The 27,006-nt window shown below is 50.4% G+C and overlaps 9 protein-coding genes across 9 annotated transcripts; 3 read left to right on the forward strand and 6 right to left on the reverse strand.

Annotated features, from left to right (window-relative positions):
• Positions 1 to 5,429: 5,429 nt before the first annotated feature.
• NECHADRAFT_87770 (uncharacterized protein) lies at positions 5,430 to 6,783 on the forward strand (the record flags this gene model as incomplete). The annotated part of the gene is made up of 2 exons (XM_003047237.1): positions 5,430 to 6,133; positions 6,189 to 6,783. 2 exons carry the CDS (start codon positions 5,430 to 5,432, stop codon positions 6,781 to 6,783), a joined length of 1,299 nt encoding a protein of 432 aa, XP_003047283.1.
• Positions 6,784 to 6,868: 85 nt separating this feature from the next.
• On the reverse strand, positions 6,869 to 7,648 carry NECHADRAFT_54291 (uncharacterized protein; the record flags this gene model as incomplete). The annotated part of the gene is made up of 1 exon (XM_003047409.1): positions 6,869 to 7,648. The coding sequence occupies one exon, from the start codon at positions 7,646 to 7,648 to the stop codon at positions 6,869 to 6,871; it is 780 nt and encodes a 259-aa protein (XP_003047455.1).
• Positions 7,649 to 8,012: 364 nt separating this feature from the next.
• On the reverse strand, positions 8,013 to 10,297 carry NECHADRAFT_54249 (uncharacterized protein; the record flags this gene model as incomplete). Its single annotated transcript, XM_003047410.1, has 3 exons — positions 8,013 to 9,017; positions 9,069 to 10,000; positions 10,051 to 10,297. 3 exons carry the CDS (start codon positions 10,295 to 10,297, stop codon positions 8,013 to 8,015), a joined length of 2,184 nt encoding a protein of 727 aa, XP_003047456.1.
• A 1,089-nt stretch (positions 10,298 to 11,386) lies between these two features.
• Positions 11,387 to 12,437, reverse strand: NECHADRAFT_54302 (uncharacterized protein; the record flags this gene model as incomplete). The annotated part of the gene is made up of 2 exons (XM_003047411.1): positions 11,387 to 12,223; positions 12,270 to 12,437. The coding sequence occupies 2 exons, from the start codon at positions 12,435 to 12,437 to the stop codon at positions 11,387 to 11,389; spliced, it is 1,005 nt and encodes a 334-aa protein (XP_003047457.1).
• Positions 12,438 to 14,310: 1,873 nt separating this feature from the next.
• NECHADRAFT_8553 (uncharacterized protein) lies at positions 14,311 to 14,718 on the reverse strand (the record flags this gene model as incomplete). The annotated part of the gene is made up of 1 exon (XM_003047412.1): positions 14,311 to 14,718. A coding segment is annotated over one exon (408 nt), but the record flags the coding sequence as incomplete, so codon positions are not given.
• A 681-nt stretch (positions 14,719 to 15,399) lies between these two features.
• On the reverse strand, positions 15,400 to 17,222 carry NECHADRAFT_53916 (uncharacterized protein; the record flags this gene model as incomplete). The annotated part of the gene is made up of 4 exons (XM_003047413.1): positions 15,400 to 15,436; positions 15,484 to 16,478; positions 16,524 to 16,719; positions 16,825 to 17,222. Coding segments are annotated over 4 exons (1,626 nt in total), but the record flags the coding sequence as incomplete, so codon positions are not given.
• A 1,179-nt stretch (positions 17,223 to 18,401) lies between these two features.
• On the reverse strand, positions 18,402 to 19,887 carry NECHADRAFT_25554 (uncharacterized protein; the record flags this gene model as incomplete). The annotated part of the gene is made up of 3 exons (XM_003047414.1): positions 18,402 to 19,113; positions 19,343 to 19,414; positions 19,478 to 19,887. Coding segments are annotated over 3 exons (1,194 nt in total), but the record flags the coding sequence as incomplete, so codon positions are not given.
• Positions 19,888 to 21,264: 1,377 nt separating this feature from the next.
• NECHADRAFT_64746 (uncharacterized protein) lies at positions 21,265 to 22,427 on the forward strand. Its single transcript, XM_003047238.1, has 2 exons — positions 21,265 to 21,675; positions 21,757 to 22,427. Exons 1-2 carry the CDS (start codon positions 21,271 to 21,273, stop codon positions 22,189 to 22,191), a joined length of 840 nt encoding a protein of 279 aa, XP_003047284.1. The 5' UTR covers positions 21,265 to 21,270; the 3' UTR covers positions 22,192 to 22,427.
• A 1,634-nt stretch (positions 22,428 to 24,061) lies between these two features.
• NECHADRAFT_54114 (uncharacterized protein) lies at positions 24,062 to 26,608 on the forward strand (the record flags this gene model as incomplete). The annotated part of the gene is made up of 5 exons (XM_003047239.1): positions 24,062 to 24,504; positions 24,554 to 25,193; positions 25,320 to 25,415; positions 25,466 to 26,028; positions 26,083 to 26,608. 5 exons carry the CDS (start codon positions 24,062 to 24,064, stop codon positions 26,606 to 26,608), a joined length of 2,268 nt encoding a protein of 755 aa, XP_003047285.1.
• Between the last annotated feature and the right edge of the window lie 398 nt (positions 26,609 to 27,006).

The following is a 27,006-nucleotide window of genomic DNA, read 5'->3' on the forward strand; positions in this document are numbered from 1 at the left end:
GCTCAACTTTCGTTTTTGGATCTACGTTCTATTTAAAGAAATTATCTGGTTCTACTTGGAAGAGGATCCTTGGAATGATGTAGAACCAAGGATTAGAGATCTGTCTTTCAGCGACTTTCTGCCCCCTTTGCACGTTGCTTCGGCGCTCAACATTCCCGAAATATGTTCATTCCTCATTCGGGCCGGGGCTCGAGCCAATGCAAATTCTCCCCTGGGGACGCCTCTTCTACTTGCCGAGGTTTCGTTTCTCGGTTTCATAGAAGATCTGTCGGGCGAATATCCTGACCGTGATTGGTTCTACTTTGATGACATTCTGCCTATATCATCTCGGCGAAACAACACAATCGATTGCCTCATTTCATCAGGTGCATCTTTCAATCATCTTGATGGCCCGGTTGGCGACCATTCCGTGCTATTGTCCGTCGCCACCATTGGATGTCATTTCCGGGATTTTGACCCGCTTATTACACTGCTGGACCACGGACACATCCCTACCGACGACGACATAATTGCTTTTGGAGATTACCTCAAGTCATGGCCCAAGAGGGATGATCGCTCAGACTTGGAAGAAGCCCTCCTTAGGCTACTCAGCTACTTGATGAAATCATCATCATACGACTTGGACTGGGGGTTTGACCTTGGCAACAAGATTTGGCTGGCCGCCGTCACCCTTGGGCTCAACTTCACAAACGATACAAGCTTGACGGACAGCCGGATATCCCTTTCAGTTGCGGCCTTGGTTGACAAGACATTAGCCGCAATCGACAATGACGACACTGCCACGCTCCAACTCTGTCTGAAAGACGGTCGCGTTGACGTCAATGAGACTCTCCAGCGAGGCTACATTGATGGGACATTGTTACACCATGCTGTCGCGGCCGATGCTTTGGAGTGCACTCGTCTCCTTTTGAAGCTTGGAGGTGACCCTGAAGTCAGTACAAACACGGGGACTCCCACCCTTCATTGTTGTGATATGGAGGGTGATGGGGGTGTTCTGAAGCTTCTCGTCGAGCATGGGTTGTCGCTCCTCGTTCAGAGTTCGGATTCGGGCACGCTCTGGCATCTTTGCGCAAGTTCAAATGTATGCGAGGTGCCATTTTTAGAGGCTCTGTTCAGCATTGACCCAGAATGCTATCAGAAAGCTCTATTATTACGGACGGAAGAGGGGTTTACACCCCCCATGCTAGCCTTGATGGCTTTTGAGGAAGACTCTCAAGACGATATCGAGCAACTGGAAAGCAAAGCCCTCTTATTCTTGCATTACTGCCAGAAAACGCCGGATTTCTGGGACAATCATGAGCCTTTGTTCATGTTAGCTAGCCAAGCTAGCTCCAAGAAAGTCTTTCAACTCTTACTAAAGTTGAACCCTGAGTCTGGCGTGATCAAGCCTGGCGATGCCACACCGCTTCATATCTTGGGAGTCAATCCAACAAAAGAGTGGCTGGACTTCCTCAAAACAACATACCCTGAAACTCTGCAGTCTCGATTTGAGGACCAGCTACCAGTCGAGAGCTATATTGAGAGAGCCTTGAAGGCCTCAGAGGCACTGAGGAGTGATGTGGTAAAAGTGCTCTCTCCTTCAGAGATCTTGAGACTAAAGAACGACAAGGGCGCCACACCATGGGAAGCTGTGTGTAATTTCAAAGACCAAGCGCAGCACTGGGAGAACAAAAAGCACTTCCTATCATCTGGGTGGGCACATCTTGACCGTACCTTGGCCGACCTATTGGACCTTGAAGCAATGAAAGCCCATGAAGATGAAACTGGCCAATGTGGTGTCTATCTACTACTGGCTTGTTCCTGGGTAGGCGATGGCTATTGGACTGTTGTCCCACCGACTCTGGAAAAAGCTATACAATCGTCAAGTCTGTGGGACCCGACCCAAGACGTCGTTGTCGGCTACTTAAAGTCGGTGATACGGCGTATGGATACCGCCACGGTCCAAATCCTTACCAAGTACGGTGTAGACATTCATCAGCGAGAAAATGGGACAAGTTCAATCGAGTTTGCCTGCACAGCAGAAGTTGCGCGCAAACTTTGTTCAAAAGACGAGGGAATCGCCATTCTCCAATGTCTCCTTGACCATTCTCAGCCTGAGAGAATCAGAGATTTCTCTGCTGACGATGATTCTTGCTCAATCCTACACAGAATCGCCATGGAGTCACCTCCCAAACGCATTGAGTGGCTATTGCGGACACTTATCGAAAAGGGTGCTGCCCTAGACGCCATCAGCCCGACGGCATCTCCCCCAACTCGCATGTCTCCACTCACATGTCATCTCAAGCAGAAATCTATCCTTTGTGCAGAGGTTCTCCTGGAACTGGGAGCAGACCCTCTACTGACTGGGGATGGTGTATTCGGTCCCGCCTCTGCCTTCACGGCCGCGGTTGGAGCAGGATCCCTGAGTTTTCTTGAGAAACTGCACAGTCTTTCGGTAAACAAACCCGCTGCCATAGGGTGGACAAGACCCGTCGATGGTGCCTTGGGGACTGAAATGGAGAAAGTCCAGGGTCATTCCTATTTCAGAAACGGCACTCTCTGTCATTGGGCATGCGCCGAAAGGAAAAGTGACGTCGTCGAGTTTCTCCTTCAACGGCAACTGGTCCAGAATATAGACTCTGCCTGTGAGGGTGGGCTCACGGCTCTTCATTTTGCTGCTATATTCAACCAGATGAAGATCATCGAAATCCTCGTCTCTCACAAGGCGTCGGTTAATCTTCAGTCTGACGGAGGCCTGACTGCTTTGCATCTTGCCTCATATTTTGGACACACCGATACGACCCGCGTGCTACTGCAACTGGGTGCTTTGAACCTGGCTGACATGAAAGGACGAACGGCGAGCATGTTGGCCAGCGCGGAGGGTCATGACCACATTATCGAAATTGTCGACAGGCATTTTGAATCACTTCACAGACTGTCTCCGGAATCAGTAGCGCCTTTGGTTCAGCAGCTGGGAATAGCAATCGAGCAAGGCAACTTGGACGAGTGCCAAAGGCTTTTTGCCAATGGGTGTCCCATCGATAAACCCATGCCAAGGCGGGTTCCGACCTACCCTTTACTCTACGCCTTGTATGATGAGAAAATCGAGATTGTTCAGTGGCTCCTTGACAACGGGGCAAGCATCATGGCCACTGATGAACGCACTAGGCCGATGGATGAAAGTAGGAGCGTACTTGAGGAAGCAGGGCGGAGTCCGGAACTTGTTCAACTTCTTCCCACGATCCTTGCCAAATATCACGAAGAGGGCGAGTGCTGGCTTCATGGTTTCGATTTTCCCATACACCATGCCGCATGGAAAGGCCATGTGGAGGGCCTGAGAATTATGCTAGACTTTTTGGCCAAGCATGCTCCCGCGATTTGGTAAGTCGGAATTGGCACTGAAATCGTGCAAGTCGTTAACAGCCAGCACCTACAGTCACCAAAGTCATATCCGGCCCGAGGATGTGGTTCATTCGGTTGTGAACCGCAAGTTGGGGCTTAGGAAGCTGCACCCGGAATTCCAGGACATGACAGCATTGCACCTTGCGGTCTGGTACGGAAATTTTGCTTGTGCTCAGCTACTCCTTGAAAACGGGGCAGATCCCGACCAGCTTACGGCAAAGGGAGAATGTCCACTTGGCCTCACGACTAACCCAGAGATGGCGGCGCTTCTTCTTCAACACAGCGCATCACCGATCGCCGTTCTAACAGATTCCTTCGACAACATCCTCAAAGACTGGGGGAGCAACTACTCTGCACTGATGAGGACATATCAGGACTATATGCGACTCCCGGGAACAGAACTGCGAGGCGCCCTCGACTTTTCGGCGCCCTCTTTCATTACAGAATCACCAGGTGATCTGGAATTTGTAGCCGGTCACGAAACCTTCTTGGCAATCACAAGCCAGGGACATGGTTATGTGTTCAATTATCTACTCTGGGCACTTCCACTGCTATCGCCATCTCTCCTGAGTTCTGAGCTGGCTCTGGAAACCTTGCAACCATTCCCATGGCACTGGCTGCATCTATTTTCCACAATGGACTTTCTTGATGCAACATTCAAACAGTTTCGCCGTCGTTTTGGAGACAGCGTTCTAAGGAAGTGGCTTAACCTTCAGCCCGACCGAGGATGGAGCCCGCTCTGCAGAGCTGCCTCGCGGGGCTCCATCGAGATCGTGGAGAACTGCTTGGAGATGGGTGCTGACCTTGATTTTGAGGGATGTCCCCTGGGCTCGGCTTTGATGATCGCCAGCGCGTGTGGTAGGCTCGAGGCAGTCCAGTTGCTTGTCCGAAGAGGTGCAGCGGTCAGCTACAATGGGAGGATAGGGCCCATCAACGTGTTCTCAGTGGCTCGATCCAGGAAAGTCAAGTCCTGGCTACTGGTGGGCCGGTTCAACGACAGATTGAGGCTCTACGGGGCTGATGAGGCTGCAACTTCCCAATCCAACACCCAAGTGAGCTGCTGGAGTGGGATCGTGCAAGCCAAATTCAAGCTCGTGGGCTGGACAGCAAGGCATGGTGAAGAGTCAACATTCGACTATGCTCGAAGACTGTGCCAGATCAAGCGGATGGGCTTTACGGACGGCATTGTTCCAGCAGATGGGTTCATCTATCCCCAGAAATATCCACGCCTCAATCATTCGACGAGTTCTGAGGGCGAGACAGCTGCTCCAGGGGAGCCATGGTTCCTTGATGCTGAGACAATCTCATCAGAGTGTGACTGTGGTGGCCTGGAGACCAGTCAAACGTCAGCATCTGCCCAGAAGTACAAGGCGAGTTGCAGGGAGGTTTTGGTGGCAAGAGGTGCACATCATAACCCAGGGGTTCAAGGGTTCACAGTGGATATTAGCGTTCATAGCACGTAATAGAGGTTTCTAGTCATCCACCATGTTTCTTCTCATTGTCATCTTATTGTTATTATTAAATGAACAAAAGGTGAAGTCTTTTCCCGCTCATATTGCCCATCCGGCTAGCAGGCCTTTGCTACCTATCTGCTTTTAATGCCGACGTGAACACTCCCTAGGAACTCTAGTTCGGGACCATCTCTCGTTGTGTTTCGTGATTATTCTTCTAGTAGCTATAAAGATATTATAGATCGCATTCTTATTCTAAGTATTAATAAAAAGACAAATATTATAATAAGCTAATTGAGATCTTTTGCCTTGAAGTAAGAAAGCATAATAGATGTTAAGAAAAAATACTTACAATAGTATATCAATCTTATACGGAGTGAATTCTTAATCCTCTGGCGTCTGTCGCCGTCCGGTGCGTGGCGGTGCATTGTGGCGCATCAGACATCACGTGACAGTGCGTTGCTGCATCAACCACCATTCCCAATCCTAACCCCAATTCTAACCCCAATCATCCTCAATTAGCGATACCAAACGCCCTGCATGACTACCACTACTCACGATCGAGGGCAGTCGTCCTATTGAAACTTCTCTCAAGTCATGTTCGACACCCGGCGCCTGATGTTCTGGCTTGACAGCATCCCCGACGTATACGACTTGCGAACGCTTGCCCCTCCCACCAACAAACGAAAAGCTGGGCAACAGGAGCCCAGTCCCCCAGCCTCCAACAAGACTTCAGATACAATGGAACGACAGACACCAAAGAGACGCAAACTCGCTGACCCGAACCGGACACCACGAGCGGCCGACTTTCCCGCACCTGCCTCGAGCGCAAGCTCCGTATCATGGTCCGAATCTAGCGAAGGCGCCTCGCGATCGAGCTCTCCAAAGAAGCAGATGCTAGGTCTGCGACTGGAAGAGAAAGGACTGGAATGTCGTCAACTTAACATCGACACTGCGCCTCCCGCTGCAGTAGACTTGCTCAATGTGATTCGAGAGATTGGGAGCGGCATCGAAATACTTCCCGAGGCCCAGAAGGAGACGATTCTCAGCAGCCCTCATGTCCAGGGCCAAAACACACGACTATGGAGGTTTGCCTTTAAAGAGGCGGGCGAGTTGGATACTCTACCTGGACGTGTTCCTCCTCCAGACGAGATCTCTCTTATCTGCGATCACGCCCGGCAATGCCACGACAAGAGTCATGAGGAGTTCTCTTGGAACGTGGAGGTACACCACCGTCTTTTACAGGCCATCTTGAGGGAGCCGGGGACTTGTAAGGGCAGACCATTCAACTATTCAACCTGGTATGCATCACATCATGTCCGCTCCCACTGTAACTCGGCTAATGACTGTTTGTAGCACCACCGCCCGACCCCATCGCAAATACGTCCCATACTCCTCGACAGCCAAAATGGTCGACTTTTGCCTCTACCTCGACGATGAAACCGACACTGCAGCACTCCAAGCCCTCGGTCGCCGAACCCCAACATTGACTGTTAACCACACCGACTTTGCGCCCGTGCAACTGACGCCCATTGTCCTGAGTATCGAGACTAAGCGCCCGGGAAAGGAACTCGACGCGGCTCAGTTGCAAATGGGAGTTTGGCATACAGCCCAATGGGCATTCCTCGAATCCGTCATTGGCTTGACGACACGGCCTCTATCGGTTGAAGAGGAGATACTGCGAAGACAAAAGGCGGACGCAGCACTCTCAGAGCTGGGGCTTATTCCGGGAATCATCATACAGGGACATCGCTGGCACTTTGTCTTTTCGACGCGCGAGGGCAAAAAGACTGTTTTATGGACGGAGCGACAGTTTGGAACAACACAAAGCATCCTGGACACATACTCTGTCGTTGCTGGCATCCGTGAGCTTTCACGATGGGCTAGGGATGTCTATGTACCCTGGTTTCGGAAGAACGTTCTATCTGGATTTCGAGTTGAGGAGGGATGAAAGGCGCCCGATGAATACTGGAACAATTCTACTGCGACATACGTACATGGAGGCCACGAAAGCTCTCCACCTGAGGATTGAGCGATCACCTCAAAACAACCCAAGCACTCGCGCCAACAACACCAAAGATTCCCAGCCACCGCATCAACCCTCTGTTCACCTGCTTCTTTGCGATGTCTTCTATGGCCTTGCTGTCGTTGATCCTAGGGAAGGGAACATCTTTGGGGACAGGAAGGTCCAAAGCTCTACACAGCGGCTCCCAGCCGTCTTTGACGTCCACAAAGAAAAGACGGTCTTGTGGTACGTTCTCCTTGAGCCAGGCAATCTGTTGGTGGTAGACCTTGCTTGTCACCGGCTCCCTTTCACCATACATAATCAGCCACTGTCGACGCAGCGCATCGATATAGTCGACGAAGAAGCGCATCGTTGGTAGTGGGAACAGGACGAAGCGAAGGAACCATTGCGTCGCTGCGTTGCCCACGGCCTCCATGCTTCGCTGCCATGCGTCTGCATCGCGAACGGTACAGATTACTTTGGCGTCGGGGTAGAGAGTCATCAATTCCGACACGAGGCCGCATCCTGGTGAATCTGTGATGCCAACAAAGCCATCGGTGCGACTCTTGATGAGGTCCAGGTTGGCGCGTCTCGTGGCTTCATCTTTTGGCGGCCACTGATTCAAAACCTTGATCCAAGTCGTGATCTCGGCTTCTGGACCGAGGGTGGATTGTGTGCCGCCGTGATACACAGGGCCGTCGAGTAAGATTTCGAGGGCTCTGCTGAATGAGGCTGTTCCGGTGCGAGAGAGGCCGGCGCCAATTACTTGGAGTTGAGCGCCTGGCTTTGGATGGGAATATTGCTGGCCCATTATGAAGAAGAGAGGTTAGGGAGATGAAAGACGCCGTGAATTGATCGAGTTATATGCCTTGGTGTCGTTCAAGCCTTTGTGTAAGCCTAACCTGCTGTGGTCACACCCAGCGCGACTAATGCGTCGCAGCGTCATGCACCAGCATCCCTGTAGCTAATAAGAAATACTCCAGTCAGTGTGCAGACGTCACGTCGCTTCAAGTACTCTTTAGCAGGGCTGGTGTGCCGATCAGGCTTGCCAGCGAGAGTCCGAGGACGTCCGAGGATAAGCTGACAGCATCACAACCTCAATTCCATCCATGTCCGTTACATGTTCCTCCATCATCCCGGTTGAGGGGCATCTTGCACGCAAGTAACTCTGTTGTTCAACTCACTAATGGCCAACATCGCATATCTCTACACACATCCATCCACGTAGAACAATCACCACTGCCCTCTGCCTCATCCCTCCTCCTCCAAACTTCGACCAGAACCTCCTTTGTAACTCGATAGCTCTCAAACCCAGACTTTGAGAAGCCCCTGTCTAGCCAGGCTGAGATGTGATGTCGCTGTCGAACAGACATGGCCTCTGCCCCTGCGATGAACGCAGGCCATGCTGTCCCAGGTCCGAGAAGACCGTGCTGTTCCAGCGCGTCATCGAAGGAGTGCAGAAATTCTATCACATCGTTGACACTATCTTGAAGAACCAGAGGGTTCACATTTCGTATCCTTCGGTAGAAGAAAATGACGAGTGCAGAACCCAAGGCGCGGACCATGTGCATGTGTGGTGTGCCACCAGGAACAGGACTCAAGCTCGCAGTTGAATCCGTCTCTGCTTCGTGACGAGACTTGAACAGACAGACAGCATTTTCCAGATATGATGCTCTGGGTTGTAACGAGACTAGTACTTCGGCGTCCGACTTTTTTCTAGTCGAGAGGCGGTCCATGACGTTTGCGAGACGCGTTATTTGTGACACAAGGCTTAGCCATGTCTCTGGAACACCGTATATCTGCATATACATGTTTTCATGGTCTTGCGATGTATCCGCTAGATGAATAGCCTTGATGTCTCGTCTTGACTCTTTCTGTCCATGACTAGAGTGTAGCTTTCGCGGCTCAAGGTGAAGAAAGTTGTCAGGGGTGATGTCGGGGTTAATGGATTGCACGGTCTGTCGTTTTGCCGTGTTTGAGCGTGAAAAGGGGGCTTCTATGGCGTGGTTCTCATCGCGAAATACGTATGTGCTTTCTGAGACGATGCGCATCCAGGCATAGATGTTGTGTAGAATACGTGCGCGACGGGATATGGATGGTTTGGTGAGTCCTCGCCAGCTTATTAGACGCTCCATTTCTGTGAGGCACCATCTCGTGTCGTCTTGGTTACCAGAAAGAAGCTGCGGCAGAATAATTAGCGATGAAACTGATAGAGGAGAATGTTTACTCACAGAGGTTGCCAAGACGGCGCTGATGCCCATCAACTGCTCCTTGTACTTGGCCTTGTTCGGCGGCTGACACTCCTTCTCGAGACTAAGTCTAAGATGATGCTTTGCAGCCTCATACGTCCGACTCGAAACAGACTTCCAATGATCTCCAGGTCTTGCGAGAGCCGGAAACGTTGCAGAGTTCAGTGAGAGGTGAAATGATGAGACGGCGACCAGCGCATAAAAGATGGCTAGGCTGGCGTGCTTTATCTGGTCCTTGTCTGCGTCGAGTACCGTGAGTTGACTCAGTGTCATGATTGCGGCGGGATAGTGAAGTGTCCTCCAGGCGGACTTTTCGTTGATGGGGAGGGATCCCATTTGGCTAATGACGTCGTCGTTAAAATGTCGTAATAGGAGTGCTGCATCTCCAACGAGATCAATCTGGGGCCATGCCACATCGTCGGGAGTCGTGTCAACTGAAAGCATCGGATCAAGCGTTTCTGAAAAGTTGACAGTAGGTTCAGTCGGCCAGTTGAGGTTCATTGGCAGAGCACCCAAGCCATCTTGCGGATCCATCGGAAAAGGGGGGTTATCGAGAATGCTCACGTCCCAAGTGAACAAGTCTCCCCACTGCAAAAAATCATGCGAGGTCGAAGAAAAATCTGTTGAGATTTCCGGTCTCGTGGGGTCAAAGATGACAGATTCCGAATATCCTTCACTGATGTCATCAATGTCCATGCCGCCGAATGACACGGGGTCGGAAATGGCGGTTCCGACAGAATGGCAGGGTTCTGATTCGAACTTGAAGACCCGGAAGGGGCCTACTTCGTAGGTGCTTGATGCATGATCCTCAATTTCGATAGATTTGGACTCTTCGTCGATTTCACTGAGGGCTGCTGCTATGGTGGAGGGGACATCATTGACCAGTGCACTACTCATAGATTCTCTCCCCTTCTCTAGACCACAATTAGCTTCAGATTTACACCAAGAATAAACGTGCACTAACCAGTGTATAAATGCCGTCTCGAAAACTGCTCTCCTCCAGCTTCAGCCAGTTGAGGAGGCTGTCTATCATAAACCTCTTTCCCAGTAGATATCAACCACCTCAACGCAGGCGTGAAGCCCTCGCAGGCAAGTCCAGCAAGCCGACATCGGTTGCATTTCGGTACAGACTGGTCACATTTGAGATGACGTTTTCGACAAGTCTTGCACCCGCCAAAAGAATGGGTTCGTTTAGATTTCGAGTTGCTCATGTTGAGGAAGGGAAATTGTTGATTGTTGTTGGATTTATCATGAGAGATAGAGTCGTTAGTTAATGGATTTTGAAAAGGGAAGGGGGTCGGGATCTCCTTCCAGATTCGACTGGGGCTTATCTTGTGCCGAAGGAGGCCGCTTGACGTGTTGACGATGAGTGGCCAATTGGAGGTGGAAGTAAGAAATATCAGCTTCTAATTGGTTGTTCAAGATTGAACTAGCTTGGCCCAGGCTCAGTCACAAGGTTCCCCACGTTTGGAGATGAACTTGTCAAACGGTCAGAGTAAAGTTTCTCAATGAAAATGAAAGAGGCAGGGAATGTAAAAGATGGAATCGACTCTTGTCCATGACTAAGGACATATCCCCTTGAAATTTCTGCGTCACGCATGTTTTGGCTGTTGTGGTGCTTTCAATGGCGCGACCGACGACGCCCTTTGCCGTGTCATTGATAACAAGGCTCCACTTGGGCGAAGCCGGAGAAGTGGAGCCCCGGCATCTCGGGGAACCGCCGGGTCTACCGTTCTTTGGCTTGATCATGTGGATTATCATCCTGCCGGTTGGTTGAAGGATTCGAGCTTACTTCTTTCTAATCTGGTTGATCATGCGGTCGCTCAAGCCCCAATCTCGGCTTCCCGGACCAGAGTACGAATGGTAAAGGTGTAGGGTATCTTACACACACATGAGCCCAGGTAAGGCCATTTGTCCTCACAAACAACACCTTTGGATCGTTAGATTCATCCTATTCATATTCCTCTCTTAAGCTTAGGAAGCTCAGAGCAGCACTTTTGTGGTGTAGGACCCGTCATATTCACTGGTGATGGCAATTACCTTCTGCATGGGGAAAACAGAGTCGGCTAGGAGGGACCCAAAACAGAACACGCGTCTCAACACCCAATCACATATAGCAAACTACAAGACCACACAGAATGTCACAGGAGTAAACCCGTAAATAATGTTAAACAATCTTGTTCTCTAAAATGCAGACTTCGCTAGCTATAGCATACATGAGGATCTCAATCCAAATCATCCACTCATTCCTCCCAGTGCTTTTGCCCAGGAGTCCATTTTTCACCCAGTCACACAATCATCTAAGCAGTAGCAGTAAACAGGGCCTCAATTCGGCGGTTGTTCCACTCCCAAGCAGTGACATCCTCATACTTGCAAGGTGTAGCATCGGTAATGAACTCCTTCAGGGGCAGCAGAGAAGCGCTGCGGTTAGGCTTGGCAAAGTAAGCGATTGAGTATCGCTCGGGAATAACACGCTCGTCGCCGGCCTTGATGGTGGGAGGGTATGTGACGCGGTGGCAGGCTGCCTTGAAGGTGTCGTTCGTCAGGCGCTGGAGGGAGTCGCCGATGTTGAGGATGATGTCGGTGGGTGCTGAGGATTCGACGTTTCGGAAGGTTCCGAGGTTCTCCTGATCCTCGACCTGGAGACCGCCTGTGGAGTCCTGGAAAAGCATGGTGATGGTTCCAAAGTCAGTGTGCTCGGCGATGCGGGTAGCTGTGCCATCGGCGAGCTCGGAGGCGGGGATGGCTGGGTAGTGAAGAAGACGGAACTCGTTCTCGGCACGGTTGTGGAGAGACTTGAGGTGATCCTCAGAAACACCAAGGGCAATGGCAAGAGCGGTGAGGATCTGGAGTTCGGTCTTGAAGGCCTTTTCGTAAAAGGTCTCCATGAACTTGCGGAAGCCAGGGAGGCTCTCTTCAGGAACCCAGAGGTTATCGACAAGCTCATCCGTAGCGGAGCCCATGTCGAGAGTCTCCTTGATATCACGGGTCTTGAGAGGACCAAGACCCTTCTCGTAGCCACTAATGTTGGCAACGTTCTCCTGGCCGACGTAGCTATATCCTCGGTTGGGGTTTGCCTGGGGAGGGTGCTTGGCGATCATCTTTGTCTCGTGGGAAAGGTTGAAGAACTTCTTGGTCTGCAGGGGTTAGATAAGCCGCACAAGTTGAGGTTCAGTGTCTTACCTGTTCAAACAGCTGCTTGATATCCTCAGCGGGGATGCCATGGTTCTGGAGCTTGACACATCCTCGCTTCTTGAGAAGGGAGAGGAGGCTCTCGCAGAAGTCCTTCTTCTGGGCCTCTGTTCCGAAGAACAGGGACATGTCGAGGGTATCAGCGTTGACGGCGGCCATTGTTGCGGTTGTGAGTGCAAAGGTGGCTGTGAGGAAGAGTAGTAGAGTTGATTAGAGTAGAAGTGTGAGGAAGTAGTGTTTATTGATCTGAGCTTGATGAATGGGTTGACCAAGAAGCCGTCTCATCTATTCTTATATACTTGTCAACCTCGGAATCAGTTGCTCCTTTCCCAACCTCACAGCCTTCCATTTTGGTCCGAATCGTGATCCAGACAAGACATCTCAATCAGGAACAACAACATCACGTTGCAAATTAGTGCGATCCCTATCTACCGAAGCCGTCAAGAGCCGCTCCGCCCAGCCTAGAACTGCGCCAGAACAAGTCCCGGGCTTGCCGACGGGCGGCCCCCCTCGTGGCAACCATACCAACCGAGACAGTGATCCCGAGATAGAGCATCGATGGCTGCCCGGTTATTCTCGCTGACGAGATAAGGGGAAGATTCTACCCCGCAAAAGGCGAACTTGAGGGTTGAGCGCTACTGATAGTTGGCGTGGGGTAGGGCCGCGAAAGAGGTAGGAGATCCCGATGTCTGGCCTAATCCGTCTTGGGTGTTGAACTCATCGGAATGAAGGGTCCTACAAAGTGTTCTTTCAACTTCTTCAAGAGCAATTAAATTGATGAGTTTAAATGCCGTCTTAAACCGTGGGCCGTTTGTGCCGAGTGTAGCTGTTGCGCTTGGGATTCACGCCTTGTGTTAGCTGGCGATGCCAACATACACCAAGCTCAACCTTAAACACATGAGACACAATCGTCATGTTAATTACCACTGGAAGCGATGAAATATGAACAGGTTATACCAGATTTACCTCCATCTGCTCAAATCCAAGGCGGTTAATACAGGTCCGGCCCTTCAATAAGGTCCTTTGCGGACACCTCGTCAACCCCTGCAAGCTTTGACAGCGAAGGTAGACGGAGAACATATCCTGCCAGACGCTTAAACGCCCCAGATCCTTCTCTACACAGGACTAGCCCCCAAACCTCACAGTTGAAATGGTGTCCCTGGAAGAGCTGGGAGACTTCCATCAACCAGAGGTCTACAACTTTGCCGTCTTCGTAGGATGAATCCATCGTATCAGGGTAATAGGGGATATGCGCCTCGGTACAATCGGCGAGCTGTGCTCTTCGTCTGGCGGGGCCGAAACGCAGCTTCTGGGGTTTCATCCATGCTCGGACTTTGAGAGTGGCGGATTGGATCTCGCCGCTGCTGGCCCCTGGTATCTTCCATTTGACATCGAAGGATAACACCTCGATTGTGTCCCTTGTGTCCCTTTCTCGTTCTACGCTGCTGATTGGGCCTGAGATCGAGGCCCATGACCAGCTTGGCCCTGCGCGTTGAGACGGACAGGGCTGAGGCTTTTCAGCCATCCAACTAAGGTCGATGGCCCAGGAGTTAGCGAACAGACCCGCCACGTAATCAGTCCCCATTTCTTTAGCCACATCCTGTCCGATATCTTCGATAGCGACGTATCGATCCCCAGGTTTGTCATCTTCCGTCTGGTGTATGTCGCAAGGAGCTCAACCCATGTCCTATGCGCCCCATCACCGCTGAACGCAAACATGCCCATTTCATCGCCATATCTCCTCGAATCTAGAATCTGTGGGAATCGCATGCCACCATCCGACTTTTTTTTCGGATCGGCAGAGCCAGTGTGGTTGAAGCGAGGAATAGTACAGAATTCGTGACGAGAGAACATGCTCCTGAAGTGTCCAGGCGCGGTAGTTGATTGGATCTGGATCTGTTTCTCGGCCGGCGTGTGGGACAAGATATACTTCTCCCTTTTCCCCGGTCTTAGATGTGAATGTTATCTTGGTAATAGGCTTTGCTTCCTCGGGGCATTCCCGGGACTTGAGGAACCCTTCATAGCAGCTCCCAGCACTGGCAGCAGAGATTGTGACTGTGCCACCACGATATATGTCACCCATCTTGGCCAACTGACTGCCTTTGTCATCATCGTCATCCTGAATGATACAGAGCGAGTCAATCCAGATATATGATATTCCATCGAGACTTCGGGCAACTTTGATAGCATCCTGGACGGACTTAGGCAGGCTTGCAACATCTATAGACGCGTGATACGCAGTGAGTCTTGCCTGGATGAGTTTGTACTCCTGATCAGCTCCCCAACAGTAACTCAGGGCCGCATATCTGAAATTCTGATGATTAGGGACGAGGCACACAGTGGATTCGTCTTGCCCTAGTTTCAGGAGCCTAACTGGAGACTCGCAAATGCCTTTTGAAGAACACTTGGGGTGGTTTGTTAGACAGTTGAAGAGCCAAAAACTAGCCTTGGATAAACTCGCAGCAGATCCAGGCTCCAAGTTGGGTAGGACGCGATTCACGGCATTATGGACGGGATCCTCTATATCGGGTAAGTTAACTTAAGAGATATATGTTTAGGAAGAATTACCTTCACGCGTGAACACAAAGAATGGGCGCACTATCCTCTTGAACTACACATCGAGCGTATCTCCTGGGCCAGAGCACAATGAGACCTCGATAGGCGCCGAGTGGTCAAAGGGCTCCGGATACCGCTCCATGGGGTCTTTCAGAATGGCGTAGAATGTGCTGCCGTTTTCTGCGCCGTGGACGATATCGTCGAACGTCAGGTCGAGGGAGATGGATTGGTCGCCGTCCGGTTCATAGTGCTCAGGAACTTGTATTTACATTGCCTGGCAGAACTTGCATGAGTGGACCCAAGACCAATCCATTTTGAAATGTATATCGATTGAATATGCAAACTTTAAAGGAAGTTGCTCTTGGCCAAGTGTAAGATGATCAAGAACTGAGCCCAAGCTGAGAAAGACGCCCAATATGCACCCAAGAATGTCGAGTCACGTGCCTCGCGGAATATCATCAGGATCGAGCAACTCATAAGAACAATCTAAAGGTTTCGTTGAATTATTAGGTCTATTCTATGTTGATAGTAATAAGTATTCTATGTTGCATCCAGGCTTGACTCGTTATTTCTCAGATGACGGCTCATAATAGGCGCCCAATCTATCCCACGTTAGCAACTTGCTGTCTATAATCAAGAGCAGACTTACCCAATAATCACATAACAGGCATACATCAGGGCTCCTTTCAGCCCAACGGCCCTAACACTCGTACTAGTACGACTTAGAATAAGCAGGTTGATCAACAACCCCGTGCCCACCAACGTCGTCGTCTCAAACACGTTGAAGGCCATCTCGAGGTCCCGGTGCAGCATCCAGGCTATCAGGACCGTCAGGGGTGCCACACACAGGGCGATTTGGATTGCTGAGCCCACAGCAACTGAGATGGCTAGGTCCAGCTTGTTCTTGGTCGCCACCGTCACGACCGTCACGTACTCGGCAATGTTTCCAACTACCGGGAGGATGATGAGGCCGATCATTCCCTCTGAGAGACCGCCTTCGTGGGTTACGTCGTCGATCTCTTTGACGAGGAATTCGGCGTTCATCGACATGAGGGCTGATGTGAGGACCAGCACCGTTACCGATGCGAATGTTCCGCTTGAGTTTGTTGGTCGAGAGGGTTGAAGAGCAGAAACTTCGTGGGGATGTTCCGGCAAGAACTGACTTGCGATGGTTCCGTCGTTTAACGAAGACTCTCGGCTGTGATATCCTTGGCTGGCGCTTAGTGAGCGCGTGCGTGAATGTCCCCTCGCCCGGAACCCTTGCTGATAGGAAGAGCCGAGTCGAGAATCAGGTCGTGCGGGATCTCTATTCCCAGGTTCCTCCTCGACAATCTCCGGATTCACTCTCCCACTCCTATCAAGAGTCGTGCTTCTCGCACGGCTTTGAGCGTTTTGATCTGCGAAGCGGATACTTCGAGATCCAGCGTTGGTCTGGGACTGTGACGCTTGCCCACGACGATGTCGGGTGTTGCCTGGTTGAAGATTCTGCAGCGGAATAGGCAGTGTTTCCACTACCTTGGGCCTCATCTCGTATGCAAAGTATATGACGTAAATAACGAGCACGACTAGCGAAGTAGCACGGCTCATGCTGAGAGCGGCCTCACTCCTTTTGCCCTTCATATGAAACGTGTAGTCAAAAGCCGTCTATCAAAGTCAGCATGTACACCTCGAAATGAGTGAAGAACTCACAGGCACCAAAATAACAAAAACCGAAATGAAGAGCAGGCACGCCAGGAGCTCTGATTCTTCCACGCTGCATTGAGGGTCATGGCTGGACATGCTACTAGCCAAAAGAGCAGAGCCGAGAATCAAGAGGAGATTCACGAGCACACTGCCTAGAATGGATGCTTGAACGATGCGAATATGGTCATTCACCAGTGCAACCCTAAAAGAGTCAATACTCGACTTCAAAGCGGTTCTCGGCATTCCTTACACTCTGGTAACGAGTCAGCAAAAACATTCCAGTGAAAACCACATCAGAAAAACTCACAAAATAATCAACTCGACAAGATTGCCGAGGGTAATGTTCAAAAGCGCTCCGATAGTGTCTCCCGCCTCGATCGCTATCCGTTCAGTAGCGTCCGTCAACATGACAGATAACGGAATAATGGCGATGGCGTTGGTGATGAAGGTAACCAGCGGTGAGACTTCATAAGAATGAGCCGCTAGGCCGATGGGCACGAAAATGAGAAGCCAGTTGAGCTTTGATGCGACCAGAGTCGCTCGAATCTGACCAAAAAAGCCCAGATTGGCGTCGTTACTGCTACCGTGGTCGAATCCATTCCATTCCAAGGGTTGAGTCTCCAAGTCGGTGAGATTCGAGCTTGAAAGCTGCTGATAGCGAAATCCATCTCCAAATCGCGACGATGCACGCAGTGCTCGCTTTATCGTGTCTTTTCACCAGCTGCTTCATCAGTACACGCGATCTCCTTCACTTCGGCAAACCCGGGGGTCTCGCACCTCGCAGGCTAAAGCCTACCCCTGAGACTTGATGGTGACCGCCGGAGGCCTCCTGGTCGAGGAGACGCGGCGAGCGTTCGTCGGGCGAGTCGTCTTCATCTTGGCTCGCACTCAAAGTAGAGCAGTCGTTATACCTGGGAGCCTCGGCGACGAGAGAACCCATTAGGAGAGAGAAATGTTGGTAGGAGAATGAACAGTTTTTTTTTCCTCAGCAGGGGAAGCTGGCAAAAAAACAGGAGGGGCAATTTAAAGGGTCATGTCACGATGGAGGCGGCCGCTAAATTATTACCCCTGAATTCAACCCGGGGGCCCTTAATTGGAAACATTGGGTCCTTAGTGGATGTGTGAGGGATTTAGCCTTGTTCTCCCTCCGCAGAAGCCGCGCCGCCCAGATCGTTTTGGCTGGCAGACGCCGCCATTTTCTCCCATTCCCCCTATCATTATCTCTTTATCTAACTAATAAAGTTCCTCCACGTATCGTTCGCTTCGCTTCTTCCCCCACGGTTCAAGGGCTCACTCACCCTCAATCTCCTTGACGTGTGACGCCCCACAAACCATGCCCTTGCAAAGACGAACCATGCATAAAAGCAAATCGCAATTAAAGAAGTTGTTAACCGACGGGGGACGTTTCATCCGCTAACTTGCTGGTTTCAATCTGAGGCTGACTTTGTATGGACCATGACGATTCTGTTATGCTCACTCACCGACTTGGGACGCACAGGAATGAGAAATGGGGCTTATTATTCAGCCCCGGGAATTTGGTCTTTGTTTCCGGGTCAATAACCGCGTAATCATCCCCACTATCGATTAAAAACCGAGAAACGCATTTCACGCGTATTGACGTCGGCGAGACCCACGTATCTATGATGCAAGACAAAACAGACGACAAGAGGGTGGATATCTAGCATGCCACTACTCCGTCGAAACACTCGTCATCCTCAGTAGATCCTCATCACTATCTCTGTACAATTTTATTAAATTACAGTCTAAGAATGTAGAAAGAGGCCTAAGGCTGAGGAATTTCTTGTTCAATTTTTCATAATTGTTTGTCAATTGTGGTGCTACAAGCACCTATCTAGCAGATGAAGCTACAACACCAAACTTTCCCTCCCTTCGGATTTGTGGGAGGGATGCAGGAGAAACCACTTGGCAGGGCAGATCCAAATGGTGGATGGCATCACCATGGGACTGTATGAGCCCATGAATCTCCTGGTTATCAACCCGGAGTGCACGTGAGTGTCTCTGTGAGGTGACGCGCTGCCACACCTCTACCACACGTGAGCTCAGCTCCATCTCCCACGTACTGCGCCATGTGAGGTGTGCACCCTCTCCGTTCACACGGAATATGAATGCGCAGGCACTTCCCTTCATGCCATACCAAATCACCAACGTATGCAGCTTGGGCATCCTCAACGCAACAGTACCGGCTTTATACAGCAAGGAATCAATATCTTGTCGGCTTACTGAAGGTCGTAAGAGTCTTGATGTCAGAGCCAGAGACTGCAGATTTCCCCAGACCGAGATTGGATTGGCGCCTTGAAAGAAATCCTTGGCGTCGATCATGTATGCGACAGACATGTGCCCAAGGTCGCGGCTCTTGGTAGAAAAGGTGGCGGCAAGTTGAGGATCTGTGATGCGATAAGCTTCCACTGTGGGGAGCCAGGGCTTTCTGGCATAGTGATTGAGCATTGCCGTAGTAAGATGGTCGCTGAAATCTTCAAAAATCGAGATAGTCTTGAGGCTTTGGGGGAAGCGTTTCGTTATCACGTGCATCATATCTATAACCCAGACGTCAGTCATTGAATGCATGAAACAAGGGCTCGCGTAGAAACGCACGCTTATCATTTATCATCCTCGACCTAATATCCCATGCCCGCCATGGTTCAATGATCAGGCGTTCCAGACAGGGAAGCTTGGATAGCACGAGACCAAGTGATGAGGAGGGAAGTGAACGGCGCATTTCTCGACGTATTAAGAGACATGTGACACTCTCAACTTCAGGAGGCCCTTTTCTGATGGGTATCGAGAGCTCGGGCTTGTTAAAGAACCGCCATATATCTGACTCGGGAGGAGACCGGACCTGCTGGCCACGGGACCAACCGTGACACGGATCGTGAAAACTGTAGTCGGTCTTTTGCGCAGCAGTAGAGTCTTGCTCATCAGAGGCGCAATAATTCCTAAACCAGTGGTTAGAGTCGCTAGGGGAATGAGCGCCGAGTTCCAACGTCAAGCCCTTGGTCGTCTTCCAGGTGTTGAGGATCCAGAAAAGCCTCTTGATTCCGTCGGTAATCAAGGAGCCGGCGTTTCGTCTTCTGTCGCCAGGCCGTTCACTTCTGCAATGCACGCAAAAATATGCTGGCAGCTCGACATCGAGCAGAATATGCTGAACGAGGTCCCTTGTCCGAACGACTAGACGTTGGAAATCACCTAGGCATGACACGCTTAGCTTGAGCCGACAAAAGTTTCGCTTCTCGATGAAGAACTGCCACTCTTTGCAGACTGATGCGAAAGAAGCCCATCCGGGATGTCTCTGCTGTATGATCGCCTCTAAAATCATGAAGCGAATTTCTGTCGGTAGTCGCGCAAAGGACAAAGTTTTCCATCTTGTCGAGGTGCGTAGTGCCATTCGATGGTTTCTGGACCTGTCTGCCATGGTTAGAGAAGGAAGAGGTGGTTAACGTTGATGGAGAAAAAAGAATTGAGACTTGGATTTTTGTTTCATCGGTGATTTCGCTCTGTTCTTATACATAGGGGAAAAATGTTGGGCACGGTGGAGTCTTCAACATAATAACGGTGATGGAACCTTGTGCTGCATAACGCCGCGACCATCTTCTCCCGATGTCTCTAAGCCGTGCATCAAATAGCTCTGGTCTTCCGGGACGGGGTTGTATGCCTCATCCTTAACTTGGTTACCGGGAATAGGGTCCTCCAGAGGTGTAGTTGCCATCAGCAACTGGGTCCCCGCGACTTAGTGCTAGCCGTCGTTGGTGTGTTGGTGGTAGTAAGAGGCCATGTATGAAGATTTGTGTCTGGTTGAAGTTCTCTCGGTCGTTCAGGGTGAGATCCTTAAGTATAGGTTCGTACTATGAGTCGTCGAATCGTGATAATCGGTCCGTAGGCGGGGTTACACCTATGCCCCGACCGGAGGCTTCTCTCGATCTTCGGGCTCAGTTAACCCATCAAGGGCTGGGCTGCAGCTATAATAAAGAGCAGATCTTCAACACATTATAACATCATGACCCGATGTTAACACAGTGGCCTGCTTAAACTTCTGCAACAGCAGAAGGGCAGCTTCTCTCTCTGTCTGGGTTAAGCGACGTCTCTCGTGAATCTGGCTTCGCAGCTCAGGCCAGGCCACCATAAATTCCGGCTATCCCTCCAGCTGGCTTAGGTCTTCGGCGGACAGTACCCGCCCCTCCTCCCTAAATATGTACAGTAGGGACCTATCGTATCCGAAGCCAGCCTCAAGCATCTGATTTCTCTCTATCCTAGTCTCGACATTTCCGTCAACTCCATCTCCAATGCCATAGCCTCTATACAACATGGCCAATCACAAGTCAAATACTAAGTCTTCTATTCAAAAAGACCGTACAAGTAATGCGTCCTACAATCCTACCTACCTACGCAACTCCGGGAGGAAGCTCGGCCACCTCTGGGTATAAGCTGATATAGTTTGGAGAGAAATGTCAAAGGCGCGCTAACCAAAATACATCTCGCCTAATTTTCTTTTCATTGTGCCATCCGAGACTGCAGCAACTCGCATCCACAACGTCACCACTCCGCCTATCTACGCACTGGACTTTGCGGACTTTACGGATATAACGGATTTCCAATAGCGAGCTCAACAAAGCCGACTATCATTCAAACCAGACAAGATATGTATGTAGCAAGGTGCCTATCGTATATATATGTCGCAGATTTCTTATACTCAGAAGCATCCGCTAAGACTTTGCTATCTATCTCAACATCAGCAATCATGTCTCCACGAGTCATCATCTTTGGCGCATCTGGCGCTGTCGCCCGGGCTGCAGCATTTGAAGCCCAGAAAAGAGGGGCCACTGTATTTCTCGCTATGCGAGACACCAACAAGGCCATCCCCGGCCTCACGCCCGAGATCGAACAAGAGCGCGGCTTCAAGCGAGTCAAGGCAGACTTGTCGGATCCAAAGTCTGTCCAAGACGCCGTTTCTGAATCAGGCGCAACCGCTGCGTTTACGTATATCGTCCATGGGGTGCAAGATGGCCTGCGTGCGACTCTCGACGCTATGAAGAAGGCTGGCATATCCCATGTCGTTCTGCTATCTTCATACACGTTGTACCGACACCCGAACGCGAAAGCTGCCTTGAACAGCTCCGATTTTATTCCCGCGGCCCACGCCAAGGTTGAAGTTGCTCTGGCTGAAAGCGGACTAGCACACACCCTTATTCGACCTATGTATTTCAACAGCAACTTGAAGGGAGAGGCCGATGGATTCAAGAAAGGAGAAGTCAAACTACTGAATCTAGGGGCAGTCAGTGATTATATCGCACCAGAGGACATTGGATCTGTTTGCGGTGTGAAGCTGGTTGAGCATGAGGCAGAGTCTGAGATTGTACCCTTGTGCGGTCCAGACCTACTCACGCAGAAAGAAGCTTGGGAGATTGTTGCAGAGGCAACGGGTCGTGACTTGACCATCACAGAGATAAGCGAAAAGGAGTTTATCGCCACAAAGAAGGAGAACCTTCCTGGTATTGTTGCTCATGCTCTTGCTGAATACTTCCTTGGGGACGACAAGGCAAGATATCCGGCGGATCGGTACAAGGAAGCTTCGGCAAACATCAAAAAGTACACGGGGAGAGATCCGATCAAGCTTTCTGCGTGGATCAAGGCGCATAAGGAGGAGGTGTTCGGTATCTAGTGGACCTATATCGAACGCCAAGAATTTGGATCATGTACGTGGTGAGCTGCGTAGGGGTGGAATGTTCCGGCCCAATGAAGCTCATATGCACATTGGCAAGCCACTCACGGGACCGTTGACGTGTCTACCTCGAGTGCACCTCGTCGGTCAATTCCCTCATTCTCACAATATATGTACAGTCGATGGCATAACCAGCCTCCCGTTTATCACACAACTCGATGTTTACTTGACCACTGACTCTGGCTCCATCTCTATCAAGCCCCCCAAAAAATCACGACCATTCCGTCTTCCATGGGCCAGCATTGAAATGACAGCCTCACAAGTAAATTCATCACACCCTCCTCTCGACCATTCAAAACGGCAAATAAGGCTACTCTCCATCTCCGAAGATTCAGACGGCAAGATAGCATGCAATCTGTCCGTCTTTGATCTTTCAAGCTGCCCACAATTCATCGCACTCTCGTACGTGTGGGGATCGCCGTCTATTCAGCACGAGATCACCTTGAATGGACACGCATTTTTCATACGTCACAACCTTTACTCAGCACTAAAGAGCATTTCAAACCACATGAAAACCGCAACTGGGGCGCAGGCTATTACGAAAAACTCCCTAGAAGCCATATCCTCCGAGTTCAACGCTGATGAACCCAAACGTTTCCATCAATCACCTGGATGTTGGAAGTACTTCTGGATTGATGCCATTTGCATCAACCAAAACGAAGTCTCGGAACGAAATCACCAAGTTCGCATGATGAGCCGCATATACAAAGGCGCCGTATTCGTACTTGTTTGGTTAGGTCCGAGCTGTGAGAAAGCTCTTCATCTCCTCGCTACCGCAGACCTAGCCAAGTTGCGGACAGTACACAGGCCATACACCGGTCGCTTTCGGAAGTCGGAATTTTCAGAGCAATTGATTCCCCTGCTCGAGTCCGACTATTGGTCAAGAATGTGGATCGTTCAGGAGTTCGTGCTGGCTCGGGATCTCATCTTTGCCTCTGGTTCTGTTCTCATCCATTGGGACCGTGCAAATCACCTGTTCCCCGAGGTGTACGCACATGGTAGCCGCGAGATTGGTTCCGCAGTCACACTCGTCAATGAGAGGCGCCATCACAGGTTTCGTGAGCAGCAAGGCATGCGCCCAGATTTGCATGAACTGTTCCGGCGCTTTAGGCTCATGAAATGTTCGGACTCGCGGGATAGAGTCTTTGCCTTGTCTGGAATTCTTGGGGAGAGCTCAAGTCTAGCTGATAACGTTCTTGTGGTGGATTATTCGCTTACGCCCGCACAACTCTCTATCAGGATTGTGAGACTTGCCTCGAGGTCTCTCAAACATGATATTCTTGAGGAGCTCCATGGTTTGCTCGATGCTGCGCTTGAAGTCAATCGAGATGATTTTGATGCTGCAGCAAATGAAGAGCTCGACTTGATCTATGATGGGATACCCTACGGAGACGGAGACGAATTAGTGTATTCATCATCGGAGGCTATGGCATCATCGGTGAATGGCTTGCCTGCCCACCAACTACTGTCAGATACAGAATCTGAGTCGGAGTAGGCTCTTGCAAGTCATATGAATAGCGCAGCGGGTAGTAGATTCAGAGTTAGCCAGGCATTCCAATGCCCCAAGCTCAAACCAGTGATTTTATTAAATTGGATTAACTTTACTCCCTACCTAAGAAACACTCGTCAAAATCCAATTAATTAACTAACAGTGTTTTTCGTATACCTACTGCATTGTCATGGTTCTGAGAGCTGCGCTTACATAATATTCTGATTGGCTGGGCCAACGACTGAAGCGCGCTTTAAGTCACAGCCTCAATCAGGCTGCCTCTCATTTTCAGCTCTTCATCCTCAACACGTATCTCCCCTAATGGCCGATCCTCTCAGTATCGCGGCCTCAATAGCCGGGCTGCTGTCTGCCACGGGCCAAATCGCCAAGTTTCTGGCCCCATATGTCTCTGCCGCCAAGGAGACGCCTCAGATCACGGCCCATGTGTATTCAGAGGTTCAGAGCACTCAGGTGATTCTAGCTGGGCTCCAGAACCTGACACAGAACCTCGGCGCTGTTCAGGCGCGTCACGCTTCTTTTATCGCAGTACACCAAGTCGTCACCATACTCACAGATGGGGTTCTTTTATTTTCAGAGCTCGAGGCTGTTGTTCGGACGCTGCCACCTCGTGAGGGAAGTGATCAGCGTTTGCCGCTCCGGGCTCGGCTGCTATGGGCGCGCAAAGAGAGCACATTCACCCCGATTCTCACCAGAGTTCAAAGCTTCAAAAGTTCCATATCATTGATACTCATGATCTTGCAGAGGTACCCGAGTTCTGGACTTTAGGTATGAGCCGTGCTGACTTGCTCCTAGTGATTCCGATCGGATGGCGACTCAGCATCAGGAGCAACTCTCCGTTAACATCAATGCTCTCCTTGAAAGCAATCATGCACTTTCCCGACGACTCATGAACTTGGAAGATGCTCTAGACGTGCAGACAATTGTCTCAAAGCGGATGAGCCTCATGTCTGTCTCAGGCACTGGACCACAGTCTAGCAACTCTGTCGAAACACAGAGCAATCTCACCGACACATCAACACAACCCACGAGCCAAGGATCTGATCTGGACTTGTCCAAGTTTGACTTTGAGGATGATCTCGAATCATCGCGCGTCTATCGCCGAGCGCAACGAGACACAATGGACTTTTCGTTTCGCAGTTCAATCGCACCATCCAACATCTGGTCCGTCTTCTCTAGTCTCAGCCTAGGCGACATCTCCATTATGTCCGTCATTGCACTTCCAGTGTATCAGGAAGATATCACCAACGCCGAGAACTACGACTTTGGCGCTGGCGCCCAGGTTCCAACTGCCATGCCACAAGCCAAGAAGACAGAGCGAGGCCTCCTACACGAGTGCATCGAAATCAAGTTAAAAATGCTTCAGCTCCCCGAAATGAACCAGTATTTCGGACAAATTCTCAGTCCCGATACCGTGTTTCATCAGCTCCGGGCCGTGCTTTCCAAAGAAATGCCCCTCTTGAAGCTCGTACAAGCCTTAGATCCCCAGATCGATATTATCGTGGATCCAACAATGCGTTCCCCTGATGGACTCGGTGCTGCCAAAGACGCCATCTTCCAGTTTCTCGAATACTGCCGCAATGATTTGAAAATGTGTGTGGACAATCTCTTTGCAATGTCCGAACTGACGAGAACCGATAATTACGGGTTTTCAAAGGTTAGGCTCTTTCCCTATCAGCGCTGCTCCTTGTTGCTAACTGGGAAAAGGTCATCACTATTGTATCGTTCATCATTGAAGAGCTTACAGCCAGTGGTGTTTTGAGTCCTGTTGATGCCCAGCTGGAGGATCTTAACCCAATCAGACTCAATGGCGATCCAACTGAGGAGCAGGCGCGCCTCTTACTCGAAGAATTCCTAGCCGATCAGAATGTTTTCGTCCGTCAGCTGCAAGAGCTTGTAGAGATTCAAACCTCTGTAGAGGTCGATGGCACGCTGTCTCGGAACGACATGATCGAAATCTTTGGAAATTCTCGACAACTGGCCAGTATGCACATAGGCTTACTGGTCATGATGGAGCAGAACTTGTTTCTACCTTTTCGCAAGCAAAGGTGGACAGCGGTGTTCCATTGCTATGTCTTCGGTATATCCGAGGAGAGCGAATTTATTGCGAATGAACAGAAAGCGAGGGCCAAGATCAGATCATGCATTGGCCAAGAGAACAATTCTGCCGGGAACCCGCTGAGCATGACGCTGACAAGATGTTTGAGAATATTACCACTTCCAGCTCAACGTCTCTCTAAATACAGTTCATTTCTCAAGGTGAGTGAACAGTCGAAGACGTTTAAATGCAAGATTACTACTGACCATGCGAAGGACTTGAGCAGGATAGAGAGCATGTCGATCTCCCCAGAGCCTGACCTGAAGTTGGCACGAGCAAAACTTAGACAAGCAATGAACATTGTCAACGATAGGGTCAGATCTGAAGAAACCAGTGAGGCGTTTACAGAACTAAAATATTGTGTTGAGGACTGGAAAAACCTCAACCCTACCCGATTCGGCACGTTGCTATTGTATGGCTCTGTAATCATTACGAATGATAAAATCAGAGGATCTGTAAGTTATCTCTCGACACGCGGTCACCTTCGAGTGCTGACTGTAGTAGTACCGTGCATACCTCTTCAGGAACATCCTCCTGATATGCAAGGAGCTGGACCTCCAACAAAAACAGAGAAGCTTTCAGTTCTGGAGAAGCAGACGGCTGCACAACGACAAGCAGACAAAACTGCTTCTCAAAGGCCGTATATTTATCAACAATATCGAATCCGTCATAATCCGCCCAAACCCCGGTATGCCCCATCCCCGCCACCCAGAGGAGCTTTTACTGACTTATTTAGGGTCTTACACATGTGACGTGTTGTGGTTTGCAGCAGATGCGGAAAGGGAGCAAGAATACTTTTCATTCGAGTTCGCCGCTGAGGCTCAGATGAATCTCTGGGTGTCAAAGCTCAATGAGGCCAGAGCCAGATTTGATGCTGCGTACGGAGCGGAAAGAGACACAAAATCGTCTCTTCTCATTGAGGGGGTAGGGCCACCTATTAGTGACGACGAGGCCGATGAGGTCGACAAGTATTATTTTCCTGGCTCCAGCTGAGGGTGGTGAGCGGAGATGGGCGTTACAAGAAGGGGCGAGATGCTCTAAGCGGTGTATGATCCTTGCGGTTGGTCGGTTGGAGGATTTATTCTTTCCGAGATATCCCGGTGCATAGTAAGACTCGAATATGGCTTTTTCTTACTGTATTTATCCGTCA

Source organism: Fusarium vanettenii (genome assembly GCF_000151355.1).
Source record: "Fusarium vanettenii 77-13-4 chromosome 12 genomic scaffold NECHAsca_15_chr12_5_0, whole genome shotgun sequence".
NCBI classification, from domain to species: Eukaryota; Fungi; Ascomycota; class Sordariomycetes; order Hypocreales; family Nectriaceae; genus Fusarium; species Fusarium vanettenii.

Coding starts and splice junctions, on each gene's coding strand:
- NECHADRAFT_64746 (XM_003047238.1), top strand. CDS start 21,271: ATGTCTCCACGAGTCATCATCTTTGGCGCATCTGGCGCTGTCGCCCGG. Junction 21,676..21,756: donor TTCCCGCGGCCCACGCCAAG/GTTGAAGTTGCT, acceptor TTGAAGGGAGAG/GCCGATGGATTCAAGAAAGG.